Source organism: Pinus tabuliformis, chromosome 8, assembly GCF_031772625.1.
Source record: "Pinus tabuliformis cultivar Carrire ecotype Pingquan chromosome 8, CPIR1, whole genome shotgun sequence".
NCBI lineage: Eukaryota > Viridiplantae > Streptophyta > Pinopsida > Pinales > Pinaceae > Pinus > Pinus tabuliformis.
This window is the reverse complement of record NC_142294.1, coordinates 1,119,393,208-1,119,420,756: the sequence shown is the minus strand read 5'-3', so window position 1 is coordinate 1,119,420,756 and position 27,549 is coordinate 1,119,393,208. Positions and strand designations below refer to the sequence as shown.

General features: G+C 36.3%; 1 protein-coding gene across 2 annotated transcripts in view; it reads right to left on the bottom strand.

Moving 5' to 3' along the window:
* Positions 1 to 13,964: 13,964 nt before the first annotated feature.
* The window catches only part of LOC149239261 (uncharacterized), a 147,799-nt gene continuing 134,214 nt past the window's right edge, over positions 13,965 to 27,549 (bottom strand). For both annotated transcript variants that reach the window (XM_089373372.1, XM_089373373.1), the window contains 2 exons: positions 15,494 to 17,002; positions 13,965 to 14,767 (listed from right to left, as the gene is read on the bottom strand). In XM_089373372.1, coding sequence (XP_089229498.1) covers positions 14,705 to 14,767; positions 15,494 to 17,002 — 1,572 coding nt within the window. In that variant the 3' untranslated portion in view covers positions 13,965 to 14,704. The remainder of the gene's footprint in view (positions 14,768 to 15,493; positions 17,003 to 27,549) is intronic.

Genomic DNA, 27,549 nt, shown 5'->3' with positions numbered 1-27,549 from the left:
TCACTAGTATTATAGGGACCCAACATCTACTATATTTTGTAATGCAATTGTTATATATATAAATAAATATGTTTTTCGCTCAACAAGAAGACCTTATAACCTTTTAGAACCATTATAGTTATAATGAAAATGCCACAATGTCTCTTAAAAGAAACATATTTATAAATTTACATACCATCGAAATGTTGATGATAGTTGACCAACTCAAAGTTGACTAGTCAAAAAGTGACCCACCGTTCCATTAATAACTCAACGGATAGAAGGGATTGTTCAAAAAGGGGATTTTCTTTGGTATTGCAACAACCAATTAATACCATCTTCCTTATGACGATTTGGATAATATCATCGTAATTACGACAATCTAAAGATATGTCATCGCAATATCGATGAACGCGAACTAATTAAAAAATTAAAATTAAAAATTCACATTAATTCTTATCATTTTCAATGGTACAATCAATTTTAGGTGTATCGTTATACTATTTCATCGAAATTTATTATGATATGTAGTAATGTGTCCTTTTTAGAAGGCCTTATTTATATTTAGTGCTAATTAGTGCATTTTTTTCAAAGCTTGCTTTGGCTTAGACGGTCTTATCAAAAGGGTTCAAACCAGAAATTTTCATTATTTTTACTTCTTTCATGGCACTTAGTTGCCTTTGTACAGATATTTAACATCTTTGGCTTCTAAAGTCATTTTCTAGTCCAAATTTTCACATAATTTTGAAAGGACAATTTGTTGTATGCTCATTCTTTTATTCAATAAAATTAGTTTCTTGACTCTTTTATATTGGCATACATATCTTTAGCTTTTTAAGTGTATTGTTTCTACTAAGAACATTTATGAGATGTGGTGCATCTTCTTTGGCTATCATATGCCATAATACTTAACACGTGCATAGTATTTTTTTGGTTGTTGATGTACATTGCCTATATCTTTCTATTATTTTATTATACATGTGATGGTTTTTATTTAATTTCATCCATTGTAAAGTTATATTTTTTATTACTATGTTAGAATTTTGTCGTAAATATTTGTAAATATGTAATATGTCCTAGTACAAGTTAGATAAGGGCTTTAAGAAACTGAGCTCAGTTCCCATTATCTCACTTAGCACTGTAATGTTTGAGGTGTTGACGGCGAAGCATCAAAACTCTTCCCTCAATAGGTTTGTCTCCTAATTCTCTCTAAATCTTGTCAACAACTTGTTCATTATGGTAGACTAGTTCTTCTTCATCTTCAAAGATCCTTATGGATCCCCACGTCCGTGAAATACTAGTCACTGTTTCTCCCCATAGAATTTTCCTAGCCTCAACCAAGGACTATGTTCCCACTAGTTGATTCTTTAACCAATATATTTATTTCTGTAATTTTTCCTTTAAGTCTTGATCAACGTGAATGGTTGAATTTTTGCTAGCTAGTTCATCTTTGAGGTTATTTATCTCAAAATTCTTCTTTGTGATTATTTGTTTGAGGTTTTTAATTTCAATATCCTTAATACTCAAGGTTGGCATTGTTTTCATAAGTTTCTCTGAAGGATCATCCTTTATCGTTGATAGTACTGAAGAAGTTGTTGCACAAACATGTTCAAACTTTTCCTTTGTAAGAATTTCAATCTATAGTGCATAATTTTCAAGATGCTTATTCGATTCAATTATCAAGAACAATAATTGTTATTTTTCTTTCTGTGTACCTTCTAATTTAGAAGTCTAAACATACTCAATTGATAGCGCCTTGAGCTTTCTTATGAGTACTTGAATATCAGTGTTCCTGGATTTGATAAAACCTTATATAGCAAAGGATTCATTTGGATCTACCCCTAGTCTAATAATACTCTTCTCCAAGTCTTCAATCCTCATATGTTTGGTTCTTCGTGCAATCTTTTCCTACTTCAATTGATTAGTAACCTTGGTGAGAATTGCTTCTAACTTGGAGGCGTTTATAGTAGTATATGTTAACATTTTGAAGATCGTTTCTCTAATTTGTCTGTATATGTCAATCTGGTCCACAAGATGACTGTTATTTAAATCAATAGAAAACTTTATTGCCTTGTAATCATCTACAATTTTGATGGTTTGAGCTTTTGATTCCAAAACTTCCATATTAAACTATCCCTTTTCATAATCTAAGGTTTAGGTGCTTCCATAATTTTGTATATGAATGTTGTTTCATATTCAAATTCTTGTTTTTAATTTCCATGAACTAAGAATAAATATTTTCTTGCTTTCTTGTTGAGGGAGATACACTAGAAGATAATGGTTCTTGGACCATAATAGTTGTTGGCAAGAGTTCCTATTGAAATGTAGGCTCGCTTGATGTTGCTTCCTTTGTGTTTGGAGATGAAATTTAGTCATTCTCCTCTTCAACTCTTGGTATTTTGTAGAACCTCTGTTCTCCATATTTTATCCTTGAAACTGAACATTATTGTTGTATTTCGTTAAATCCTCTCTTGAGCTCCTTCCCCTTTGGTTTTGGTGTATCTAGAATAATCGGTTGTGAAATTTGGCTTACTTCCTGGCTTATTTGTGCAATCTAAACTAGGTCATTCTCCCAAACATTTGTGTTTGCAAATTGTTCAATCTTTGGTTTGGGAATGTGTTTATATGGGCTTGATCCCTTCTTTTCCCTTCCCTCTGATATCATCTTGTGAGGATCATATTGCTAGACTTCTCCTTAAGGAAATTTTATGTGTTTCAACATCTCCTCAACATCTTGTAATGTTGCTCTTGTGTTAACTAAGAAGGTCCAACCTCTTTATTGATTTTGAACATCTCTGGGTAATTTTTAGGCATAAATGAATATGATATGAATTGAAGATTTGTCTGATATATTCTAATGCAAATATCCTCATAGGCAAGAAAACTAGAAGCCTATAAGGAGGAAATTCACAACCATAAATTCTAATATATGTAAATTCTTTAAACAAATATCAGTTACCTACTCTAGTATTTGGGTTGAGCTATAAAATCTCTTGGATTTTTGGAAACATTCTAGGAGGAATATCACCAAATACTAAGTGTATGCAACTGACAAGAATTGATTGACAAAGTTTGCAAATCCATAATCCTAGGAATGCTTTCTCACCATTGGTGACCAATGAATTACAAATATGACATTTCCACTCTAATCTTGAGTATGGAAATGAAGATCTATAAATTCTGCCTAGAAATATTATAAAAAAAGATATACAAGGACTGACTAGTACCTAAAAGACTTAGTTATACTATATTGGGCTAAATGAACGCTAATAACATTATCCAAGCACTGACTAAAGTGAAACCTAATAAAATACTGTTTGGCTGGTGAAAGGGAAATTAAGAACCCTAAAAAAATGTCATCTCTAGTTTGGTCATCATCACATCCTAACAAACAACAGACCATTGATATAATTTTCCTTGACATTTCAGGGAATATACTTGAGGGATAAGGGGGGGCATTTTTTGGTAACCGAGAATTCAGAGGAAATAAAGACTCTAGAACAATGGTTTTATCTTCAAGGGTTCACTCATTATAGGATTGACTTAGGAAGTCTTCATTCAGAGGCTAAGTTTGATTTTGCATCACTAACTTAAGCATTTCTTGAATGGATGCAGGATTAATATAAAACATTATAAATCCATTCTTTGACACGATAGCTTGTTTACTAGGAAGGTAATTTTTGGCACGCCAAGAAATGAATTTTGGCTAAGGATGTGTCTAAGGGATGATAAATTGTGCCAAAAAAGATTCACATGTTAAGGAAATGTCTCGTTGATCCTTGAAACACTGGAAATCCCACTCCCTAAGCTCATAAAGGTTGAATTCATGATGGGTTTCATGTGAATTCGCTTCTCTTGATCTTAATGGAAAATGCTCAAAATTAACAATGTGGGAAGGCTCTGAAGTTTTGGATTTTGTGACTTTAACCTTCATCTTGATTGAAGAAGAAATAAGATGACCTTGAAAAATTACCCGATAGCTAGTTGTAGTCGCATATGTGAGCTTTGTAAATTGTTGACAGCTTTTTAGCATACAAATTTCTTATTGTGTCAAAGATATGAGGATAAGAAACCCTTTTTGTGTTTTTAATTATTACTTTCGTCATTGATACATGCAAAAAACTTTTATTGGACATAAGTTTTTATTATTTTGAAAAACATAATGGACTCTTGCTTATTTATTGAGATGAAAACATTCCCATTCTCTTTACACTTGGACATGTATAATTGCACCACTCAGATGCCACCTGTATGCATATCAAGCATCGGACTTGTGCCATTACTTGATGTGATTCTTTTTGTCCATTGGGGGTCCCACTAGTCACATCATATAAGTGGTATCAGGGGGTGGCCTAGCAGATTTCGAAACTCGGGGCGGGGGGGGGTGACATACTTCTTTCGATGATGTGTTTCCTAATAGTAAGCCATTTGGGCGTAATTTTATAGCCCTCCCCCCTCTTAAACTTCAAACACTTGGGAGGTCCTGACATAACTTTTATGTCACCAATCTAATCACATTTGAAAGAGCACTCCAAAAGTTGCACGAGAATTAAAAATGCACGGCATGGTGAAATATATACATGTTCAATCAAAAAAAATATTTTCTTAAATAAATAAACAAACTGCATACATTGAAAACTAGTTGTTGTTACAAGTTACAACACCTAGAATAGAGATGTTGAAGTTAATAGGGGAAGGCTTGTTGAAGTCAAGGAAATGATGAATCCTTAACCTCGTCATGAGTTAGAAAGTATAATGTGACTGACAAAGATTGACACCGTATGGGGGATGGGAAGGAATTGAGAGGTGGATTTAATATTTCCCCTTTCTCAGAGCACAAAGACAAGGTTGACCTAGTAGCCACCAAAAACATTCTAGAGGGAATGGTCGATTACTAGGCAGAGGCTTTTTAGAGAAATAAATAAACCAATGGAACAATTGGAGGTCAACTCTCAACAAAAAAAGATGGGTTCAAATCTTGGAAGTGATAACAAATTAAAAAGGATTTCATTAAGGAACTGAATAGGCTCCATGGTATATCATGGTGGCACATCGCAGATTCTCTAAACAAGGGAAATGGAGTGACATTGCCACATACTAAATAAATTACTTAAGGAGCACAAGGATGTATGAGTATATACCAAGGAGTAAAAATGAGGGATTCTGTGTGGTAAATAGGTTGTTAACATGATGAGAATAAATTAATGAGGTTCCAACTCTTGTGTGAGTACCAACTAGACTCTAAATCCAAAAGGGGATTGAACAGCATGGGCACCAAAATACCACGCACCAAAATACCACGAGGGTCACTATTCGTAGGTTCCCATGTGAGGAAGGCTCTAACACTTGACAGATGGAAAATGAATAATATGGATGGGATGATCAATCTACCAAGTGTAAGGGTCCCTAGAGGCAACTTTCAAGGTATGGAAAAATGCAATGATCTAAGAAAAAGTTATCTATGTTATATGAAAAAATTAGGCCTAATGGAGACCCAAACACATGAATAGAAGTGGTTATTCATGATGAAATTCCACCCATAAATTGTTAGTTACAAGGAAAAAATGATTCCCAAGTAAGAGGTACAAATGAGTAGAAATGCATGACAAGGGAGAACATGCTTTAATTCTTTGTGGAAGAATGGCTTCCTGGTGAAGTATCAAATCTAAAAGAGGTTCAAAAAGAGGCCAAAGATAAGTGTCTTAATTCTTCTTGGAAAAATGATTTCCTAGTGAATAATCAAAGCAAGATTAGAGATAGCTCATTAAAGAGGTTGATAAGACAAATTGCCCAATGAATGAGAGGATAATCTACCTTGCCTACACCTTCAATGTCTAGCTCAAGAGTGGATAACAATTAATGTTAAAGTTGGTTAGGGGGGTCAACATGCCCCCAAGCATGAGAAGTTGAGCTAAACAAATGATGATGGGGGGAATTATCAAGTATCGAAAGGGGCAAATGATGCCCCCTATTGGTTGTGTATGCAACATTCTAGGAGCATGCTCTATGTGGTGTTGATACACATATGAACTATTGGTGTAGTTTTGTAACAACAAATGTGAATAAAAGTGTGGATGTGTCATTAACTTATATAGAATATTCAACCTAACATATACAACAAGTGGATGGGAGTTCATATTGTTCCAACTATCACTATTGAAATAACAATGAATCAATTTGGGTTATAGTAATACATGTGACACTGAGAATGAATGTAATTTTAGAGAGGAAAATGGGGAATGTCAATCTGTATGTGTGAGTCAAAGGGACTCACATTTTTGGGTTTTCAAAGTGGTGTCACCAAACCAAGGAGTGGTTTTGTATATAAGGAACAAATGCTTATCCACAAAATATTTTGATTCAAAAACACATTGGTTGAAGGGACTAGGTTGTTGAGATAAAAAATAGGAATGATGAAGTGGATCATCCCAAGAGTGATCTGAAGTGATATAGGACTCTAGAATGTCTTCATGTAGGTGAAGCATAGTGTCACTAGAGTCATCCCTACTAGAAAAAGTTGTATAACATTAGGAAGTGAACCTTGAATTAAGACCATGAGCTATTTTTATATAAATAGATAAATTGATGAAAACTGCTTAGGAAAAATGGTTCCTTAAGCTATTTTCATGGAATAATGGTGTGAAGGACGGTTTTAATGTGGGAAACCCATACTACAAAGGTATATTTTGATAATACTAGCAATTTTGGCTAGGTAATCATGTTTTGTGTGATAACTAAACATAAACATGAGTTAAAAAATTATTAATTAAGGAATTTCATTTATTAAAGATAACAAATATGTCATTTTGTAGTTGCAAAGGTTCATAATCGACACCAACCTTGAGGAAATATGAGATCCCGCTATCTGGAAAGGTCAACCTAAAGAGTATCAGTAATTGTGAGGGACATGACAATATAAGCCACTCAATTATGATTTTGAGATTATCAACTTGGAAAATACTATAAGCACTTTCAAGAGAGAATAAAGGAAATAAACAAATGTCTTATGAGTCAATTTGGATGACAAATTATCCAATGGGGAGCACTTGTAAGACTTGTTAAATACATCAATTTGGTAAAAACAACTAAGTTGAATATGGTTAAAGATATCGTCTTTGGGGGAGAAAATAGATAAATTTGATGATAGAGAAAAGTTGACCAAAAAAACAAAATATCATCAATTATTAGAACACGCTAATGACTACTAGAGAACATCAAAACAAGTGGTATTAAAGCTTCAAAAGGGGGTAAAATACAAATCATATAAGCAATAGGGTGAACGCACACCACACATAAAAAATGGTAGGAATATACAAGAGATAAGTTGTTGTATTAATATAGTACAAAATATATAGGGAAATATTTCCATTTCTAAAGTTTTCAAATCCATCCATGTGACTAATAAAAATAAATTTAATTTAACCAATGTAACTATGTTCTCTGCTCAATATAACGACTAAATGAACCCACATGCCATTGAGGTCGAGATGGTGACAAGATAGTCAACCCTTACATGATTGTCAAGAAAAGGTCTAACTCATTTAGGTGTGATGAACAATCATTTCATGTTCTATATGTGTGTGTGTACATGCACAGAGTATGTACAAATATCCTTTAAAATAATACGTAGATATACTTCATTAAGTCGTTGAATTATACTAATGCTAAACTTGTATGTTTATACACTTTGATAATTCAATTTTAATAATGATTAGAAATCAAATGTCATCTAAAGGAACTAGCATTGTATATAACAATATCTTTAGATCTAAAACATAAATATTTAAATCCAAACATGGGAACAAGCCAAAACAATAGGGATGTAGAAGCTAACAAGGAAATAACCTTAAATAAAAGTTTGAACAAAATGACAGAGCAAAACGAATGAAACATTTTAAACTTAGACAATTGCATTGAAAATACTACAATTGCAATATGTTGAGCGCTCTCTCTCTCTCTCTCTCTCTCTCTCTCTCTCTATATATATATATATATATATATATATAACACCAATTTTCTTTTAGTGGGAAGTTTGATGAAAGGGCATGTGTTCCATGACTTACAAAAAAAAAAATACAATGTTTAAAAACATACTTAAAAATGATAGAGATGCTAACGAGTCAATATTATCTATAATTAGAGATCTTAGGCATAAGTAATAATAGATGGAGCTGAAAAAGCAATTACTTGAAATATAAACTTTACAAGGAGGGGAGATTTAAAGTTATAATTCTAATCAATATATCTCTTGATTAATAGAAAGCATACAAATATAAAGACAACTATAAGCTAACATCAATAAAAGTGCAAAAGATGAATCATAAGATTTGCAATGAACTAAAAGATCCTTATATAGCATATATTTATTGCATATTCATATACATTTAAAGTATATTATCTTAAATGATCATAAGCTCAAAAAAACAGAACAACCTAAAATCATGTGTGTGCATCAAACTAACAACAAATTCATTCAAAAGTGCTATCATAGGATTGTTCTTTTCATGCAAGACATTAATTTTCACACAATTTTTATAACTATCTAAAAAATCCAAGTGATACGTCCATTTTAAAATTGTTATTGAAATGATCTTCATGCATTATTCTAGTAAAAATTGGTCATTTTGTATTAAGATCATGTTATTTGTGAATTTAATATTGCGTTATCATTTTCTCTTGATAATGAACTCATACTCCAACTAAAATATTATGCAAACACAAATTCATTCAAAAACACTCATCAACCTCAGAATAAATTCATTCAAAAGCACTATCATAGTATTGCTCTTTTCATGCAAGACATTTATTTTCACTGAATTTTTATAACTATCTAAGAATTCAAATGATATGCCCATTTTAACATTGTTATTGAAATTAGCTTCATGCATTATTCTAGTAAAAAATAGTCATTCTCTATTGAGATCATGTTGCATGTGAATTAACATTGTGTATCATGTTGTGTGTGAATTAATATTGTGTATCATTTTCTCTTGATAATGAACTCATACTCCAACTAGTTAAATATTAAGCAAACACAATAATGACTACCAAATGGGAGTTTGGTAAAATATTTTTTCTAGTCACTTGAAAGTCAAATTATATTTAAACAATGATAGATAGAGATGAAAAACAATAACTCAACATCTAACCTTTACAAGAAAGGGACATTTAAAGTACTAATTCTAACCAATATATCTTACAAATATAAAGGCAATCATAAGTCAATATCAATGAAGTGCAAAGATGAACCATAATATGTAAATATATAACATCACAATGCATTTCCTCCATGACATTAGTGAAACTTTTTTATATAGATTTGCAATGACCTAAAAGATCCTCATAGAGCATATGCTTAACTATATATTCTTATACATTTAAAGTACATTTTTTAAGGATCATTACAAAGGTCAAAGAAACAAAAAACATTGAATGCATGTGCATCAACCTCAAAACAAACTCTTTCAAAACTACTACATAGGATTGCTTTTTTCATGCAAGATTTTATTTTCAGAATCCAATTAAATGAGATGTCCATTTTAAAATTGTTATTAAAATGATCTCCATACATTATTCTAGCAAAAAAATGTCATTCTTTATTAAGATCATGTTGCATGTGTGAATTAATATAGTATTATCATTTTCTCTTGATAATGAACTCAACTCATAATTCAACTGAGATTATTATGCAAACAAAATAATGATTCAATTAGGAGTTTGGTAAAACATCTTTTTCTAGTCACTTCAAATTCAAATAATATTAAAATATGTTAAAGCCAATATACCTACCTACATCTTTATATAATCATAGTGTTTTATTCTCAGTGAACAAAATTAACCTACCTTCAATGCCTTTACATATTTCCTATCAACATACCTCTATCTGATTTTAGAGCCTGATGTCTTATAATCACAAGTTTTTGTATGTGATATTTTTCTCAATTTATTATGAAAGATGGCATAATAATGTAAATGATCCACATTTTAGCTATGTAAAAATTGCCTTGAGTGAGAAAAAATGACAATGGAAAACTCCTTTCAAGTATCAATTTAATGACAAGACTATTCATTTGATGGATAAAATATTTTTCAATGAAATAGCATTCATATTATGATGTGTGTGCACGTGCTAATAAAGTGTCTTGCGAAAATACCATAAGACATTTGACAATCTCTTAAATACTTGAAGGAAATCTCTTCCGTTGTTTAAGCCCTTGTAAATATTTTTCGGTATATTAGAACTAAATTCTCCAATTTGTGCAAATATTGCATTCAACTCTAGAAACAAATTGCGATGACGATAATTATATTTCTTATGATCATCAAATGTATTATAATTCTTCGCTCTTTATTTACTTAGAAGTAACTTGACCAGTTCAAACCATAGAGATCTCATGGATGCATTTTCACAAGTTCCAAGAATGTTGTAACTGGCCAACCATATTGTATAAATTAAAGACTTCATTAAACAAAATTTGCTTCCTGATAAATTTGCAAAGCTTGAAATGGATCCAAAATATTCTGCACTTTTCACTGTTTGTTCATATTTTCCTATTTAAGCACACCCATTTTTTTACTATAATAGACAAAAAAAAATTGGTAGTGTTGTATTGTTACAAGAGTATAATGAGGATGAAGACGTGTATCCGTTGAAGACTCATTCAACTTGTCTCGACTAATCATCTTCTTCCATCACAATTTCCAATAAAACATATCTTACTAATTATTAAAGAATCATTGTCAAAGCCTGCCAAATTCAATCAATCCCTTTTGATTCAATTCCCAAAAAGTTCATTTTTCATTGTATCAAACTCAAATCCCTCCAACGTGCTTTTATTGAAAGCATACTCTCAGGTTCATGATCATTCAGTCAAGTGGTTTAAATCAGTTAAGTGGTTTAGGCCCTTCCCCATGTAATCAAGTACTTTTAGCTTCTCTTCATTTCACATTTTTTCATTAACCATCCCTTTAGTTCATGAAAGACATGCCATATCCAGGGTTGCAGGTGCAAGAGGGGTTCTGTTCAACCTAGGAAGAAACATAGTGCTTTCTTTCTCATGGAGTCTGGCAGTAGCTTCAAATAACCAAGCCAAACCATATGCGTTGTATCAAGGGGTAATTCTAACATCATCACACGCCATCCAAAAGCTCACCATTGTTGGAGACTCCAACAACAGAATTCAGCACGTCCAGGTGGGCTCTTCTCGCTCAAATGCCAATTTGAATTCAATCTTCCAGCGAATTCATGCAGCTCTTCCATCATTTCCTCGATTCTCATTTTTTCATGTCCTTTAGATAAAAAATAATCAAGTTGATTTCCAAGCCAATTTGGCTCTACAAGCAAAATAAGGGGATTTATTTGTCAATGGATGTCGCTCCACCATCTCGATCCCTTCATGGCTCTCTCCTCATTCTTTGCCTCTTCCCGTGGCTCACACGTGGATACCCTTCATCGCCCTTGCTCCCTGTGCTTCTGTTATCTCCTATCAGGTGCAATTACCTTGTCCCATCATAGTCTCCCCCCTGTACCTTTCTCATGCATTCCCTTGGCTCTTCATTGGATTTTCTCAATAATGGAGGATCCCATAGTTTCAATGTGCCATCATTTGAGAATGAGGCCCCCCTAGTTCAGAAGTGCCATCATTTTAGAATGACAGCTTCTAACATAATGGGAAAGGCAATTATGGCATCCCTCAAAAGACAGTGTCTTGTTGTTTCCCCGCAACATCCTCTATTTTGGCTCTTACCCCCTCCAGGACATCAAAGCTTCTCCCTTGTCATTGATCTCCTTACATTTTCTGAAGGCCTCCTCTCTGCCACCTCAGGTCTCATGGCTCACCAAGCTAAGATAATCCGAGTAGGTTGGTGACTTAAAAGACCTCAAGTCCTCCCATTGCCTTCTACAAATCTGGATTTCAAACGTGGAGTCCCAGATCGAAACGCTGTTAGACATTCCCATTCAACACCTGCATCTTATCCACCACGTTCATGACAAACTTGAGGCTCTCTGCTCTCAACTCGAAGGCCTCCAGGTTGTATGACTAGCAGAAATTCAGAAACATTCTCCTCTAGCTCACTCCGAAACAGCTTCTTCAGCCTCTGCAACTTCGTTCCTCCCTGACTTAAAACACTCCCGCTAAAAGGGAATTCCAGGATGACAATACAGCTCAACAGTTTTCTCCAATCTCAGGTCCTAAATGAAGTGCATTGTAATTTTTAATCTATGCATATACTACAAGGATTATACTGTAAATCTTTTTTTGATAACTTGTATCCTCCTGCATTAGACAAGATTAGCACTCTCTATGAACCGAAATTTTTGGACTAGCTTTCTCTGATTTAGCTCATACTCTTTGTATCTCTACTGTGCCATCTCAACACAGATTTTACTAATATCAAAATCCTCCAATTTCAGTATAAAAAAAAACATAGTATGTGTTGGGCATCCAAAATTTATATTCTCAAAATCCCTTGGCTTACTACTGAATATCACATATCTCAAAATATCAAATATTGATAATGATTTGAGTGGTACAGTGCATTGTGTGCATCTTTATACTTAAATATGACATAATTTGGTTACTCATAAATAAAAAAGTGCAGATAAGGGAAAACAAATGTTAGCATTCATGGTGTCCCTTTTTGCTGTAAATGAAACTCAAGGAGAATGGTCTGAAAAGACGCATACTCAACATAATGCAAAGTTTGTATTGATTGATAACATTGAAAAGTACATCTCTGAAATAAAAAATCGAATATACCATTCATCGTCTCAGAGGCACAAGTAGGATAACTTAAGTAAAACAGAAGTATACCCATTGAAAACATTCAGTTTAATTTCACGAGGATGTATTCATACGCTTTCCTAGGCCATACATGACGGGCTCAATCCATACATGTCATGCCACTGAAAGTTGCTGAAGGTGGCGATTCCTGAGCTGGAAACTTCAAGCTGCCTTTCTGGATTGCAAGGTTCAAACTAATTATATAATACAAAGTGGACCAGACAGAAAGCCAAATAAAACGAAGCATCATAAGAGGTTAAAGAAATCTTAAAGAATAAGTGTCTGCAACAAATCACCAAACTACTTAATTCTTCTTGTGTCCATAGAAAATGGCTATCTACCAGTAACCATTAAGTTAACGTTCTGAGCGATGGAGGACGCTTGCTTTGACATCCATCTCTCATTATTGGCTTTCACATTGCATTCTCACCCTTTTGGGGATAAATAATGGCATTTGAAGCTTAAGGGTTGAAATATATTTTATTGCATTTCTCCTTTATGATATTTTCTTTCTTACGTGGTCATTTTTCCTAAGATCTAAAAAGGGGGTATTTTGCTCCGAGAATAAATTTCAAACACAACATTTCAATTTCTGAGACTGGTGCATTATAATATTATAATTCCGGTTTTTGGGAAAATGTATTCAAAACAAACATTAATGTTTGGTCTCGTGTTTGAAAAATTGCTGCTGTAAAAGTATCGGTTTGAACTACGGCAGAAATGATACTTAGGAAAGGATCAAATAGAGGAAAAGATTCTCGAGACCACTTATAAGTTAATTGGCAATTTAGCACTATTTTTCAACTTAGCTATCCGAGTAACATCATGCACACATGTATGCACATCCACAAGCCCCAAAACTCGTGAGAAAAAATGACTGATAGAATTAAAAATTCCAAAATTTATGAATTGTAATGTTTTACTTCCGATTTTCAATACAAAAGAATCTAACCTAACAGCCTCCATTCTGACTCCATAAGAAAGTCAGACATCCAATAGTGCATTTTTTTTCATTGCAATTCTCTATTCTTAAGCCTGTCTACAATGGGGACAAGCAAATCCATGTTTCAGACATCCGAATGCTCCAAAAATTAGTTTAAAGATAAAAATTAATTACCATAATCAAACAGGAGAAACGATGGAGTTGCAATAATAAATGCTTCTTTGGGACAACAAAGTCAATAATTTACACACGAGATATGAACAGACAACTAAATAATTAATATGAATAGCTAGCTGAGTGTGGAAAAATTAAATAACTGAGATGCACGTACAACCCCTTGCAAGCCAGCTATTTAGTGCTGGATAATTCCAGTTGCCTACACTTGTGTAGAGCAACTGCACCGTTTCAACCAAGTGAAATTCCTGTTGTAATTGAAGTGTATCACAACTCAGGAAGTACTAGGATGAATCTCAATTAGTGCCTCCAGCAAATAATTATTATTTCTCATAGTGTCTAAACTAGTCCAGAAAAGCACAAGAATTTTCCTGAATGTGGGCTAGAAGTAAGCTTCCCCTAAGAGAGAATAATAAAATGGTGCATGGACATACTCCCATAAGGGATTTGCAATTTGTTTCGGCCTTTTCATTTGCTCTAACAAATCCAAATGTCATAGTAATAAGACTTGCAATCACATAAGAGCGTGAGATTCCTCTGAAATGTGTCATGAGATTATATCTAAGAAGTTTTAACTTTTAACCCAATCTAGGTGCAAGACAATATGATACAACTAAATCTACATTTGCACATAAGCCTTTCCACAATGATCCCCACACTCATCCAGAAATGCTACCACTGTTTTGTAGTGCGCAAGCATAAAGTCACGTTTGTGTTGAGCAATGAGCAGCATGGGGCTATATGCCACTCAACTCACTTGAGGGTGGGAAGGCCGGCTTTCTCTTCGGATAACAGTACAAACATTTTTCAATTGACATTAACATTATCCAATCGATACCCCATCTAAATTGAATTCATTTTCTGAAATCCCCATCCCGTCCTGTTGCTGCACAATTACATAACCCAAAAGATATATTTGTTAGCAAGAAAGTGAATAGGACAGAAGATAGACCTAGATTGTTTAAATGATAAAACCATCAGTCACCAGCAGAAGCACCAGCAGCATACTCTTCTTGTTTTTAGCATGTACCATATTCATTCACAACAAGGTCATTGAAAAATATTCTTACAACACAATTCATTCTGATAAGTGAACAAATGTATGCATGTTATAATTGTAGCCGCATAAATTAGGAGGTGCGCATACAAAAATGTATGCTGGTGCATAATTTTGTTTCCAATAAACTTCAATTTATTGTTTTCACAAAAGAAAACAGCCTCAGCCAATGCATTCCCCTAGTATGTATGAAGTCCCATGCATATAAATTAATTTGAATGGAACAAGCAAAGTCATGCAATGCAATAATGGGGTGTTTTCCTTTAGAATCTTAGACCAAAACTACTGTGCAATTTTGTTTTTCCATGCTTATATATGACATACATGTTCTAAACTTTCGTTGGTCATATATTAAAAAACAGTGTTCGTAGTACTGCTTCACACACGATATGTATGCAAGAAAGTGAATAGGACAGAACATAGACCTAGATTGTTTAAATGATAAAAGTGCGCATGATCAAAGAAGTTCAGCACCATGGTCTTAAATTGCAAGAAGTGATGCAACTTGAGCAATGACTTGAAACTAAAGGGAAAATAATATTGAGGAATACAGACCTGTTTAAAGAGAAGGTTCATGAGATCTTCTGAAGGAAAATGGTCAGAAAGTGTGTCACACTCAATTTTTGGAGTCAATCCAAAATCTGATGCACTTTTGTCCTTCAGCCTCAGCCCGCTATCAATTCCTAAAAGTTCACCCTGACTTTGAGCATTACTGAGCATCCCAGGATATCCAGCATTTTGTACCAACCTGCTTGAAAGATTTGGTCCTTTCCCAACAAATCCAAAACTCCTAACCTGTCCTGGATCTTGCACAACAGGAACATTCAAGCCCTGGGTTCTATGAGAAGCTTGGCCATGACATGGGCTCAAGATAGCAGTAGCTGTTTGACTTAAATCTTGATTCATAGACACATTTTGCACTTGCCAACCTTGCCTACCACTCTGGCTTAAATTCTGACCAATACCACTTGATGTGCCAAAACTTATTCCAGAACTACTTAGAGTTGGAGAACCAACTATGTCACTTATGCCACCCAACCTTTTAATTCCTGAAATGTTCATTCCACCTTCAATATCAGATGTTGTTAAAGGGGAAGATAAACAAACAGTACTGGAAATGGAATAATCATTTCCTTGGAGAATGTGCACATTCTGGCTCTTATAGTCTACAGTTGACATCCGTCCAATTCCTTCTGGTACATTAGATTCAGTTGCACCCAGGCCATATGCTGGCATTGGCATACGGTTTAATTGCCCTGAACCAGGAGCACCAATAATATTATTGCCAAGACTGCTATTGCCATTGGCTAGAGAAGATAAAGTAGCCCTCCCCCTAATTTCATTTGGAAGGACTTGTGGCCCAACAATACTGGCAGATGGCAAATTCAGGACTTGTCCACTCTGAAGCTGAGAACCTTGAAGTTGTCCACCAGGTTGCTGTTGTGCTGCAGATCTCTGCAGTTGTTGTTGTTGTTGGTTTATTTGATGTTGCTGTTGTTGCTGTATCAATTGCATCACCATCGCATTGTTTTGAGGATTAGATGCTCCATTGTTGTTTATCCCACAATCCACACTGCCAACTTCTGCACCTGTATTGTGTTGCTGTTGCAGCATAGAAAATCCTGCAGATGTATCATTGGTCGGTAAACCCAAATTTCCAAAGGAAGGAATATGTTGCTGTGGCTGGCAAAATTGCTTCAGCTCTATGCTTCTCGGGAGTCCCTGAAGTAAATTTCCCTGACTGTTCATCAATGGTTGCCCAAATTTCCCTCTATTTAAAGGATTAGAGTTTACACCATGAAATGCTGCTTGTAAAAGCAGTGTCCGATCAATGTTTGGCAGGCCCAACCCATTGTTTGGATTCACTTGTCCAAGAAGTTCAGCTGGTAATGTCACCAGTGCTTGAGGTGATATTTGACCTGATGCCGCAAGCCTTTGAAGATCCAGCCTTCCAAGTAAACCCATAGGTCCAACACCTGCTTCTGTAGTTCCCCCAAAAGAAGAGTTCATTCCACTTTGCTGTTGTGCCACTCCACTTAACCTTTTCAGATATAGCCTATATTTCTGAGCAGTGAAATAATAAGACCAATTAAAAAGTTACATTGTTCTCAGTTGTAAATTCTAATAATATGACAACAATACTGACAAAAGCAAATATATTAAATACAGAGTAAAGTCAGTTGAATGATGAATCCTTTCCCCTATCTCCTCTCTTAATTTTAACTCTCCAATAAATACATACAACTCAGTTATGAACAAGAACCCAATAATAGGCACAACGTAATTGTGATGAAATAGAAAGGATCTAGCATAAACTCTAATAGCAGAGTTTGTGGAAGCTATAGTTCCGCACAATGTGACAACCCCATAAAAAAAGAAAGAATTGCTGAAAGGTTCAGCATCAGGTCAAATGAGTTCAATGAAGCCAATTACATCTAAAAAAGACATGCCCACTTCCATATGAAACAGAGAGCAATAGGCATATAAGACAGCCACAAAATATTTCAATCACGTTAATCTAAGATGAATTAGATAGGGAACCAAGGAGTTAAGGCATGAAGGTAGGTCATATAAGAAATATTGAAGACTACAGAAATTTTAGACAAAGCCATAATCAGCAGCAACATGACAGGCAAATATTTAAATGAGAAAAATGAAGCTGCAATTACTAGTAACATAATCAAGGAAAACTGCCCACGGGGCATAGAACAGTCATCAATAGGTTGCACTGTTAAGAAACTCCTTGTGTGAAGGTCACCACTACAAAACCCTGTGGTTCTGCTAACAGATACAATTAAATTAAAAGAAAGAAAAAAAGCAATTAAAAAGAAAAAGAAAACTGTAGCTAATAGCATCAGCATAATATCAAAACAATTGCAAGAAGAAATCTGACAATTTCACAAAAGCATGAAACCAAGGATGAAAAATCAGTATCAAACACTAGTGACTACAGCCAATAGGGAAAAAGCAGTAGGTAATGTTAAAACCACAGACCAAAGCAAACAGAAAAATCTAGAAAAAAATGAAAAACAATGACAAAGAACACCAAAGCTGGTACTAATGCATCCTGCAGTATAAGTGTGTTTCAGTTGTCAATGGTTATGTCACCTTTTTTACAGAGGGCACATGAAGGTTAGACTAATAGTTTTAGACGGTCACAAGGCCACCCACAGTTAAAACTTAAAAAGTATTCTATAATGATATAATAGAATTTGCAAGGTAACAAGTCTCTGCCCTTTTAGGTCTATTCTTTTAAGAAAGATGCCAGTGTACCCCAAAACATGCAAGAACAACATCTGCTCCCAGTCTTATGTCAGTTCTAAGCGCTTATGAAGGAAACAAATTCAGCAATGGACAACAATGGAAATCAAACCAAATAACTAATATTATGATATTCCAATAATGATTTACATAAAATTTAGGTATCTTTGAATAGCTGCTCAAACATATCATCAACATACTTCAAATGTTAGAACAATCCAACAACCTAATTCAATGGGGCAGCTAATTACGGTGCCAATAACCTGCTTTATCACCAAGGATACATCATAAGCTATCAACCCTTAATATTCTCAATCCCCAAAGTATGTTTAACATATATTCTACCTCTTGCTACCAACATAACATCATTGGTATTAGTCTGACAGAAATGTTGAAATATTGGAGTAAATTGAAGTGGCCAAGATCAAGAACAAAACAGCAGCTAATTGCAGATGATTGACAAATCTATTAAAGTTTTAGCTTTGAAAAGGAGCTGCACTCCATGGAATAGGATTATCCTGCTGCAATATGAAATACGCAGAAGCCAACTCCCTTCTTGTTGACAATTTATCCAATCAGAACTGGGTGCATGCATCTTTCTGAGTTCATGAAGTTGTCCATTTCAAACTACCATAAATAATATTCAGTCCTACATATTACAGTTAACTGAAAAGATGTCACGGGCAACATAAATAAAGTTCCATATCACAACTACTTCAACCTAGTTACTGATGGACGACCCACTTTACTGCAATCAAGGTCTCTGTCGCAACTACTGGCAACATAAATAAAGTGCCAGATCACAACTACTTCAACTCAGTTACTGATGGACGACCCACTTTACTGCAATCAAGGTCTCTGTAGCAACTATAGCATTAAAACATATATAATAGTAATACATAAATTTAATTATTCTCATTTATACAACATCTCATCATTGCTATTTATTTTATTACCCAAAACTTCTTTGTATTAAATGGTTTGCAATATTCTTATTCTTGACTCTTGATAATCGGACTCCTACCATTATAAAGCTCTACCACCTCTTGATTTTTTTCTTTTGAAAAGGATCTTAGATTTGTTAGTTTATGTAGCTCGAAAAGGTGTTCTAGTCTCAGATGGTGTCCATGAGGCTAAGGAACACAGTGGACTGTACCCAGAAAAAGTTTCTAAGGAAAATTACTTTAATTAAAATTAATTAGCCAGGTTATTAATTTTCCTAAGGGAAATGGCTTAATTAATCAGGATTAATTGAGGTAAATTGATTTTCCTCTAGTGACTTCTAGAAAAGTCATTTGATGGGGTCAAGATGATCTTAGCCATTGATTGAGATTAGATCGTGGCCGTTGATTGCTCAACGAGAGATTATAAGAGGAAATCGATGGGCATTTGGAGAACACATCAGAGACACAAAATTGTCGTGATAGCAAGGGCGCAATGATAGTGTGGACACCAACAATGGGGTTTCAGCAAGAAAATTGAGGAGAGAATTTCCAGAGAAATTCTTCATGAAATTTCCAGTTATTCCGAGAGAAGGAATTATTTTGTAGAGATGTTGCACTAGCCAGTGTGAATTGCTAGGAAGTTGTTGGATTTCCAGTTGTTGGAGGAAGTGCAAGTTGCTAGAGGCAGAGAATATTGTCAGAATGAATTTTCAGAAGCACTGCGAGTTCCAGGAGAGGTTGTGTGTATTCCCAGTTTTGCCAGTGCGTGTTGTTGGAAGGAGGTGCGAATTGCACAGAGGATAGTCGAGTTTGTTTGCAGGGGTTCAATTTGGCCAAAAGAAGTGGGGAAGAGATATTGTCGGAGCTTTTCCAGTGAGAGGCAAGCAGTCGATGTAATTCTCAATTGCTGAAGATTTATTAATAATATAAACCGTCATTTGTTGCACTGGTTTTCCCCACATTGGGGCTTTTCCAAGGACATTTGTCGAAAAATATCGGTGTTCATTATTAGTGTGTGTGTGCAATGTTTCTCAGTTCATGTGGTTTATTTATTTTCGTGAAGTTGCAATAGTGTTTCAGTCAGTATTTTCCATATATATATTTGTAGAAGACATAATCTTTACAGATAGGTGACTAATAACCAGTAATTGCAACAATATTAAAATTTCACATGGTATCAGAGCGGACCTAAGGGAAGAAGAAGGCTTTGCGCGGGCATAGGAAGAGAAAAGATGAGGGTTTAAAACCCAGCTGAGTTCTTTAGTTATTTTGGTTTCGCTTATTTCTGAGGGTTTGTAAAAGGCCTCAACAAGTTTGAGAGATCAAGACAGATTGGATGGAGCCTCAAACTTTGGCATCTCGAAAGTCAAAATTTCCTTTTTCTTGGAAGAAAATGGTCTCAAGGAGTATGTAACTGTTGATTTGGGGTAGCATCAAATGTGCTCTAGCCATGAAAATTGGTTGAGAGACTAAAGAGCATGAGATCTCCAAGACCCAGAAATCATTTTGGAAAATTCCATCCGTATGAAAAGTTATTAAAATAATTAATATTTTTAATGAGGTCCTAAGTCTAAACTTAGAAAAATAAAAATATTAATGGGTATTAATAAAGATGAGGATGAGAAGCTTCTAAGGGACGAAGATCAAGTCTATTTTAATCTTAACCGTTGATTAGGGACTTAATCTCGGCCATTGATTCATCAACAGGGAAAGTATAAGAGAAGGCTTGAGGGTCAGTTGAAGATATACTGAGGGAGACCAGTCAGTTCGATTTTTGGAGCGAGGTTTGCTGAGAAATTCGAACTAGAGGTCTGGATTGCAGCAAGAGGTAGCGAATACGGAACAGAGAGGTAGGAACAGTACCAGAAGATCAAAGAGGTAGACGCAGAGGCAACAGGACTGCGCAATCACTTGAGGGTCTGCGTGGGTGACGCGGAGAGGCAGGAGCTAACGAAGAGGGTCTGGGAGCTGCGCAGAGGCTAGCAAGTCTGACGCTGAGTCTGGGGGAGGTGCTGGAGAATTTATCTCTATTGGGTAACCCAGTTTGGCACCCAGTTGTACTCAAGAATAGTTGATTAATAAAATCATCCTCTGTTCCACCAATTTTCTCACATTGGGTTTTTTCGGGGACATTTGTCCAAAAATAATTGTGTTGATGTGTTTGTTTTTTGTGCATGTATTTGTTTCTATTCTATGGTGTGATATCCACAGTAGAGTTTATTTTAATATTTACTAAAGCGATTTCGTAAATAAAAATAAATCAGTTGTTACAGTAATAGAACTTTCACATGGTATCAGAGCAAAGAATCAGAGACATGAAGGGAAAATCAATTATGGGTCGAGATCATGATGCAAAGGCATCAACATCAGGAGACTCGTGCAGATTTTCAGAAAATTGCACAAGGGATAGAAATCTTCATTTCTCAATGTTGGCTTCGAGATTGGAAGAAGAAGTTGCTTGTGTAACAAGCTCGGCATCATCTAAGGTATGGTATATAGATAGTGGAGCCTCCTGGCATATGACAGGAATCCGGGAATGTTTCTCTGAGTATCAGGAGGAAAGGATGAATTTTCAGATTACCATAGGGAATAAGGCAAAGTGTACTTCAGTAGGAAAGAGGACCATTATGTTTCAAACAGAAACGGGAGAGCGGTTCCGAGCCACCAATGTGTTGCATGTACTAGGACTGGGGATGAACTTACTATCCGTATCACAACTTCAAAGCAAGGGCTATGACATTTTCTTCATCAAGGAGAAAGTGTACGTCAAACACCCAAGCTGGAAAAAGAAAGTGTATATCAAAATTAGGAGTAACAGATTGTACAGGCTACAGCTAGAATCACTAATGGCACTGATAGGCAGGCATGGGGACAAGGATCTGAATGAACTATGGCATAGACGAATGGGACATTTGCACCATGGGGCTCTAAGAATCCTTAAGAAAATTGTAACAGGAGTTCCAGATCTTAGTACAGAAAGAGATTATGTATGCAAAGGATGTGCTATGGGCAAGTATGCCAAAGCAGCATTTCCTAGAAGTAAAAACAGGGCCAAGAGTGTACTAGGATTGATACACTCAGATATCTACGGACCAATGTCCACTAAAGCTCTTAGTGGTGTCGAATACTTCGTCACCTTCATCGATGACCACTCCAGGAAAACTTGGATTTATTTTCTGAAAACCAAGGATGAGGTTTTCTATCGATTCAAAGAGTTCAAGGCTCTGGTGGAGAATCTGACTGGAAAGAAAATAAAAGTTTTGTGCTCAGATAATGGTGGAGAATATGTTGACAAGGACTTCACAGACTTTTGCGCTAGGGAGGGCATCAGAAAAGAGTGGACAACTCCGTACAATTCGAAGCAAAACGGAGTAGCAGAAAGGAAGAACCAGACTATCGTGGAAGCAGCCAGGGCCATGATGTATGATGAGGATATGCCAAAATTCCTGTGGGCAGAAGCATGCAACATGGCAGTCTATGTTCAGAATAGAACTCCTCATCAAGCATTGGGCAAGATTACTCCAGAGAGTCTTCACAAGGAAGACACCTGAAGTCTGTCATTTCAGCATATTTGAGAGCTTAGCATATTGCCACATACCCGAGGAAAAGAGGAAGAAGCTGGATCAAACTGCAGAGAAAGGGAATCTAATGGGATATAGCGAGAATGCTAACGCATACAGAATCTATCTTCCAGGGAGCAGGAAGGTAGTAGTTCGACAAGATGTAAAGTTCATGGAGGATAGGGCCTTCAGAAAATCTCAAGAAATGCCTTCCGAGGAGCAGTGAAAAGATGAGCCTTTGGTCAAACCACTTCAACCAACGGAAGTCAAGAATTCTTCCTCGGATCAGGAAGGATCACAGGAGGAGGAGGAGCAAACAGAAGCACCTGCTACCAAAGGAAGAACAAGCAGGGAACTTCGTCAGATTCTGCGAGATGCAGAGGATTTCATCGATGCACCAAGAAACAATAAAAGGGAGCGAAAACAGCCAGATAGATATCAAGCATTAGTAGCTCAGGATGGGGAGCTTGCCAGTTTTCAGGAGGCTGCTCAACATCAGGTTTGGTTGGATGCGATGGTAGAGGAATACAACTCTATAATGGTGAACGATGTCTAGGAGGTAGTGCCGAGGCCTCAAGACAAATCAGTGGTAGGTTCGAGATGGATCTACAAGATTAAATATGTTGTCGACGGCAGTGTGGAAAAATACAAACCCAGGTTTGTGGCTAAGGGGTATGCTCAGAAGGAAGGAATTGACTACGAAGACACCTTCGCCCCAGTAGCCAGGTATACATCTATTAGAACCGTGATATCTCTTGCAGCACAGATGGGATGGGAGACTCATCAGATGGATGTCAAAACGGCATTCCTAAACGGGGTGATAGAAGAGGAGGTATACATTTAACAGCCAGAAGGCTTTGAGCTACATAAGAAGAATTCTCATGTATGCAGATTGAAGAAAGTCTTGTATGGGTTGAAATAGGCACCTAGAGCATGGTATGGTTGAATTGATGGCTACTTGCAGAAGATGGGGTTTGTCAAGAGTGACGCAGATCCAAATCTCTACTATCTGGTTGTAGAGAATAAGCCTCTAATCCTAGTATTATATGTGGATGATCTCTTCCTGACAGGATCATCCAGGCTCATCGGAGACTGCAAGAAGAATCTAGCCATAGAATTTGACATGAAGGATTTGGGACAGATGTATTATTTCCTAGGGTTGGAAGTTTGGTAGCAAAAGGGGGAGATCTTCCTTGGACAAGGGAGATATGCTACAGAGATTCTTAAGAGATTCAGGATGCAAGATTGTAGACCCATGGCTACTCCAATGATCACCAACTCGAAGAAAATTGATGCATCAGAAGAAAAGGATGTTGACCCCACCTTATACCGGAAGCTCAGAGGGTCCCTGATCAATACCAGGCCAGACATTTGTTACGTTGTTAACACTCTCAGTCAGTTCATGGTGGAACCAAAGAGAGCGCATTGGGCAGCAGCCAAACATGTTCTCAGATATATACAGGGAACAGCCGATTATGGACTCTTGTACACCAGGAGTAAGGATATCAGATTGAGTGGATTTACCGATACAGATTGGGCTGGAAACTTGGAAGTTCAGTGGATCGAAAAAGTACCTTTGGGTACTGTTTCAACATTGGATCGGGAATGACCTCCTGGTGCAATAAGAAACAGAAATCCGTAGCTCTGAGCTCAGCTGAAGCAAAATATAAGGCTGCAAGCACAGCGTCATGTGAAGCCATATGGCTTAGAAAACTGCTTGTGAACCTATTCAAAAGAAAGATGGAGGCGACCAGGATCATGTGTGATAATCAGAATTGCATCAAGCTCTCTGAGAATCCAATATTTCACGATCGGTCAAAGCACAATGATATTCGGTGTCACTTTGTTAGAGATTGTGTCCAACGAGGAGCTGTACAATTGAGCTACATTCCTATAGGAGAACAGGTGGCAAACATCCTTACCAAGGCCCTTGGAAGAACCAAGTTTGATTATTTTAGGGAGAAGATGGGGATGATAAAGAATCCATTTCAGTAACAGAAATGGGTATGATGTTGCAGTGCAGATGCAGTGTTTGGGAAGAAGCACCAGCAGCAACACGGATGCAGAGGAAGCTGCAATACAGATGTAGCAGTGGCAGTAATAGAGCCATGGGCAGCAATACAGGATGCAGCAGTGCAGAGGATGTTGGGCGGGGAGGCCTAGCATCAGCACAAGTACCGGTGCCATATAATTAGTATAATTAGAGTGATGCTCAGTGTGGAGTATTACTAGAGCACATTCCTCGCTAAGAGGGAGTGTTGATTTGGGGTAGCATCGGATGTGCTCTAGCCATGAAAATTGGTGGAGAGACTAAAGAGCATGAGATCTCCAAGACCCAGAAATCGTTTTGGAAAATTCCATCCGGATGAAAAGTTATTAAAATAATTAATATTTTTAATGAGGTCCTAAGTCTAAACTTAGGAAAATAAAAATATTAATGGGTATTAATAAAGATAAGGATGAGAAGCTTCTAAGAGACGAAGATCAAGTCTATTTTAATCTTAGCCATTGATTAGGGACTTAATCTCGATCATTGATTCATCAACAAGAAAATTATAAGAGAAGGCTTGAGGGTCAGTTGAAGATATACTGAGGGAGACCAGACAGTTTGATTTCTAGAGCGGGGTTTGCTGAGAAATTCGAACTAGAGGTCTAGATTGCAGCAAGAGGTAGCGAATACAGAACAGAGAGGCAGGAACAGTACCAGAAGATCAGCGCAGAGATCAGAAAGGCAGACACAGAGGTAGCAAGACTGCGCAGTCACTCGAGGGCCTGCGTGGGTGACGCAGAGAGGCAAGAGCTGACGCAGAGGGTCCGGGAGTTGCGCAGAGGCTAGCAAGTCTAATGTTGAGTCTAGGGGAGGTGCTGGAGAATTTATCTCTATTGGGTAAGCCAGTTTGGCACCCAGTTGTACTCAAGAATAGCTGATTAATAAAATCCTCCTCTGCTACACCAGTTTTCCCGCATTGGGTTTTTCCAAGGACATTTGTCTAAAAATAACTGTGTCGATGTGTTTGTTTTTGTTCATGTATTTGTTTTTATTCTATGGTGTGATATCTACAGTAGAGTTTATATTAATATTTACTGAAGCGATTTCGCAAATAACTTATTGAAGAATAAGAAGGATAAATAAATCAGTTGCTACAGTAATAGAATTTACACAGTAACCAGTGTGATAGTCGTACCAACAAATCCAGCGTATCTTTCAATATACCAAAAGGAAGATGCCAAAACATGGAGGATAATCCTTGATGGAGTCAAGAACCATATAATTCCATATATTATTGAGTTGGATATAGCACCGAAAATGTGGGATGCTATTTTGAACTAACATGAAGCTACTTCTCAGAGAAAAAATGAGGAATACGAAGATGCACAAAGGTGAAGACATTACTAGTTACCTCACCAGACTTAGATTGGTAAAGGACAAGTTAGTTATAGTGGGAGATAAACTAGATGATGACAAGATGGTGTATATAACCCTAAATGGCTTTACGAAGTAGTGGGATATATTCGTCCAAGTGATCAATGGACGAGACACCTTACCAGGTTGGGATCGATTATGGAGCGATTTCACCCAAGAGGAGTTGAGGCTCAGTCTTGTCAGTGGCAACAACAATAGGACTTAGAAGAGTGAGGAACAACAGGAGAATGTGTCCCTAGCCAGAAAAGGAAAAGAAAAGAAGGGGTCTAGCAAGGGACCGAATCCAAAAGGTTAAGAAGAAGAAGGACCTTTCCAAGGTCAAATGCTATGGTTGTCACAAGTTCAGCCAATATGTCAGCAATTGTCCAAAGAGGAAGAAGACTGAGAAGAAGGGCAAGAAGCAGACAACCGCTTCAGCGAGTGCAAATGAGCTCTCCAGCAGGATGGATCAAGAATTCACATTAGTTGCTTGCCTATCTAGCTCAACCTCATAAGAAGTTTGATATATAGACAATGGGGCATTGTTACATATGACAAGAGTTAGAGAGTACTTCTCTAGCTACAAGGTGAAGGACATCAAATTTTAGATCCAGATGGGGAACAAGTCTAAATGAAACCCAGTTGCAAGAGGAATTGTTTTGTTTCAAAGGGAGAATGGCAAGCCAATTTCGATTCATGACGTGTTGCATGTGCCAAGCATGGGCATGAACCTGATTTTTGTATCTATCCTTAGGGATAAAGGGTATGATGTTCTCTTTAAAGGGGCGCAAGTGATGTTGAAGCACAAAGATTAGAAATCACCTATAGCGATTAGAGTTAGGAGCGGTCGATTATACAGGTTGCAGATGGATACTCTTCAGGCATTAGTTAGCAGCAATAATCCAAGAGATCAAGGGGAGTTATGGCATAGGAGGATGGGCCATATCAAGGTTACTTGGGAGCGGGGGCGAAAACGGGGAGCAAGAGCGAGAGTGACATTTTCAAAAGCTCACGGTTCAAGAGTGAATCGGGGAGCTAATTTTTCTATAATATATATATTTTTGTATTTTGATGCATATATGTCAACAAAAGCATGTAGAATGATGAATTAGATATAAAAAGCATAAACATATAGATTGAACCATATAACATCAATCAGGTAGAAGTTATAATCTTCATCAACCACATCCACAAGTTAGTAACATACAACATATTGAGTCTCATGATTCATCAATCTTAAAGTTTCAAGCTTTCAAAATTCAATATATAATGTTTATTATGATTGATCACCAAAGTTTTACTTGTAAGCTAAGTGTAACCATTACAACAAAGAATATCTAACATGAAATGAAACAACTTTCAACTTTCACGAAGCATCATATTCATAATACATTACCAATGAGTTATAATTGCCAACTTCAAACTTCAAACTTAAATTGTCAT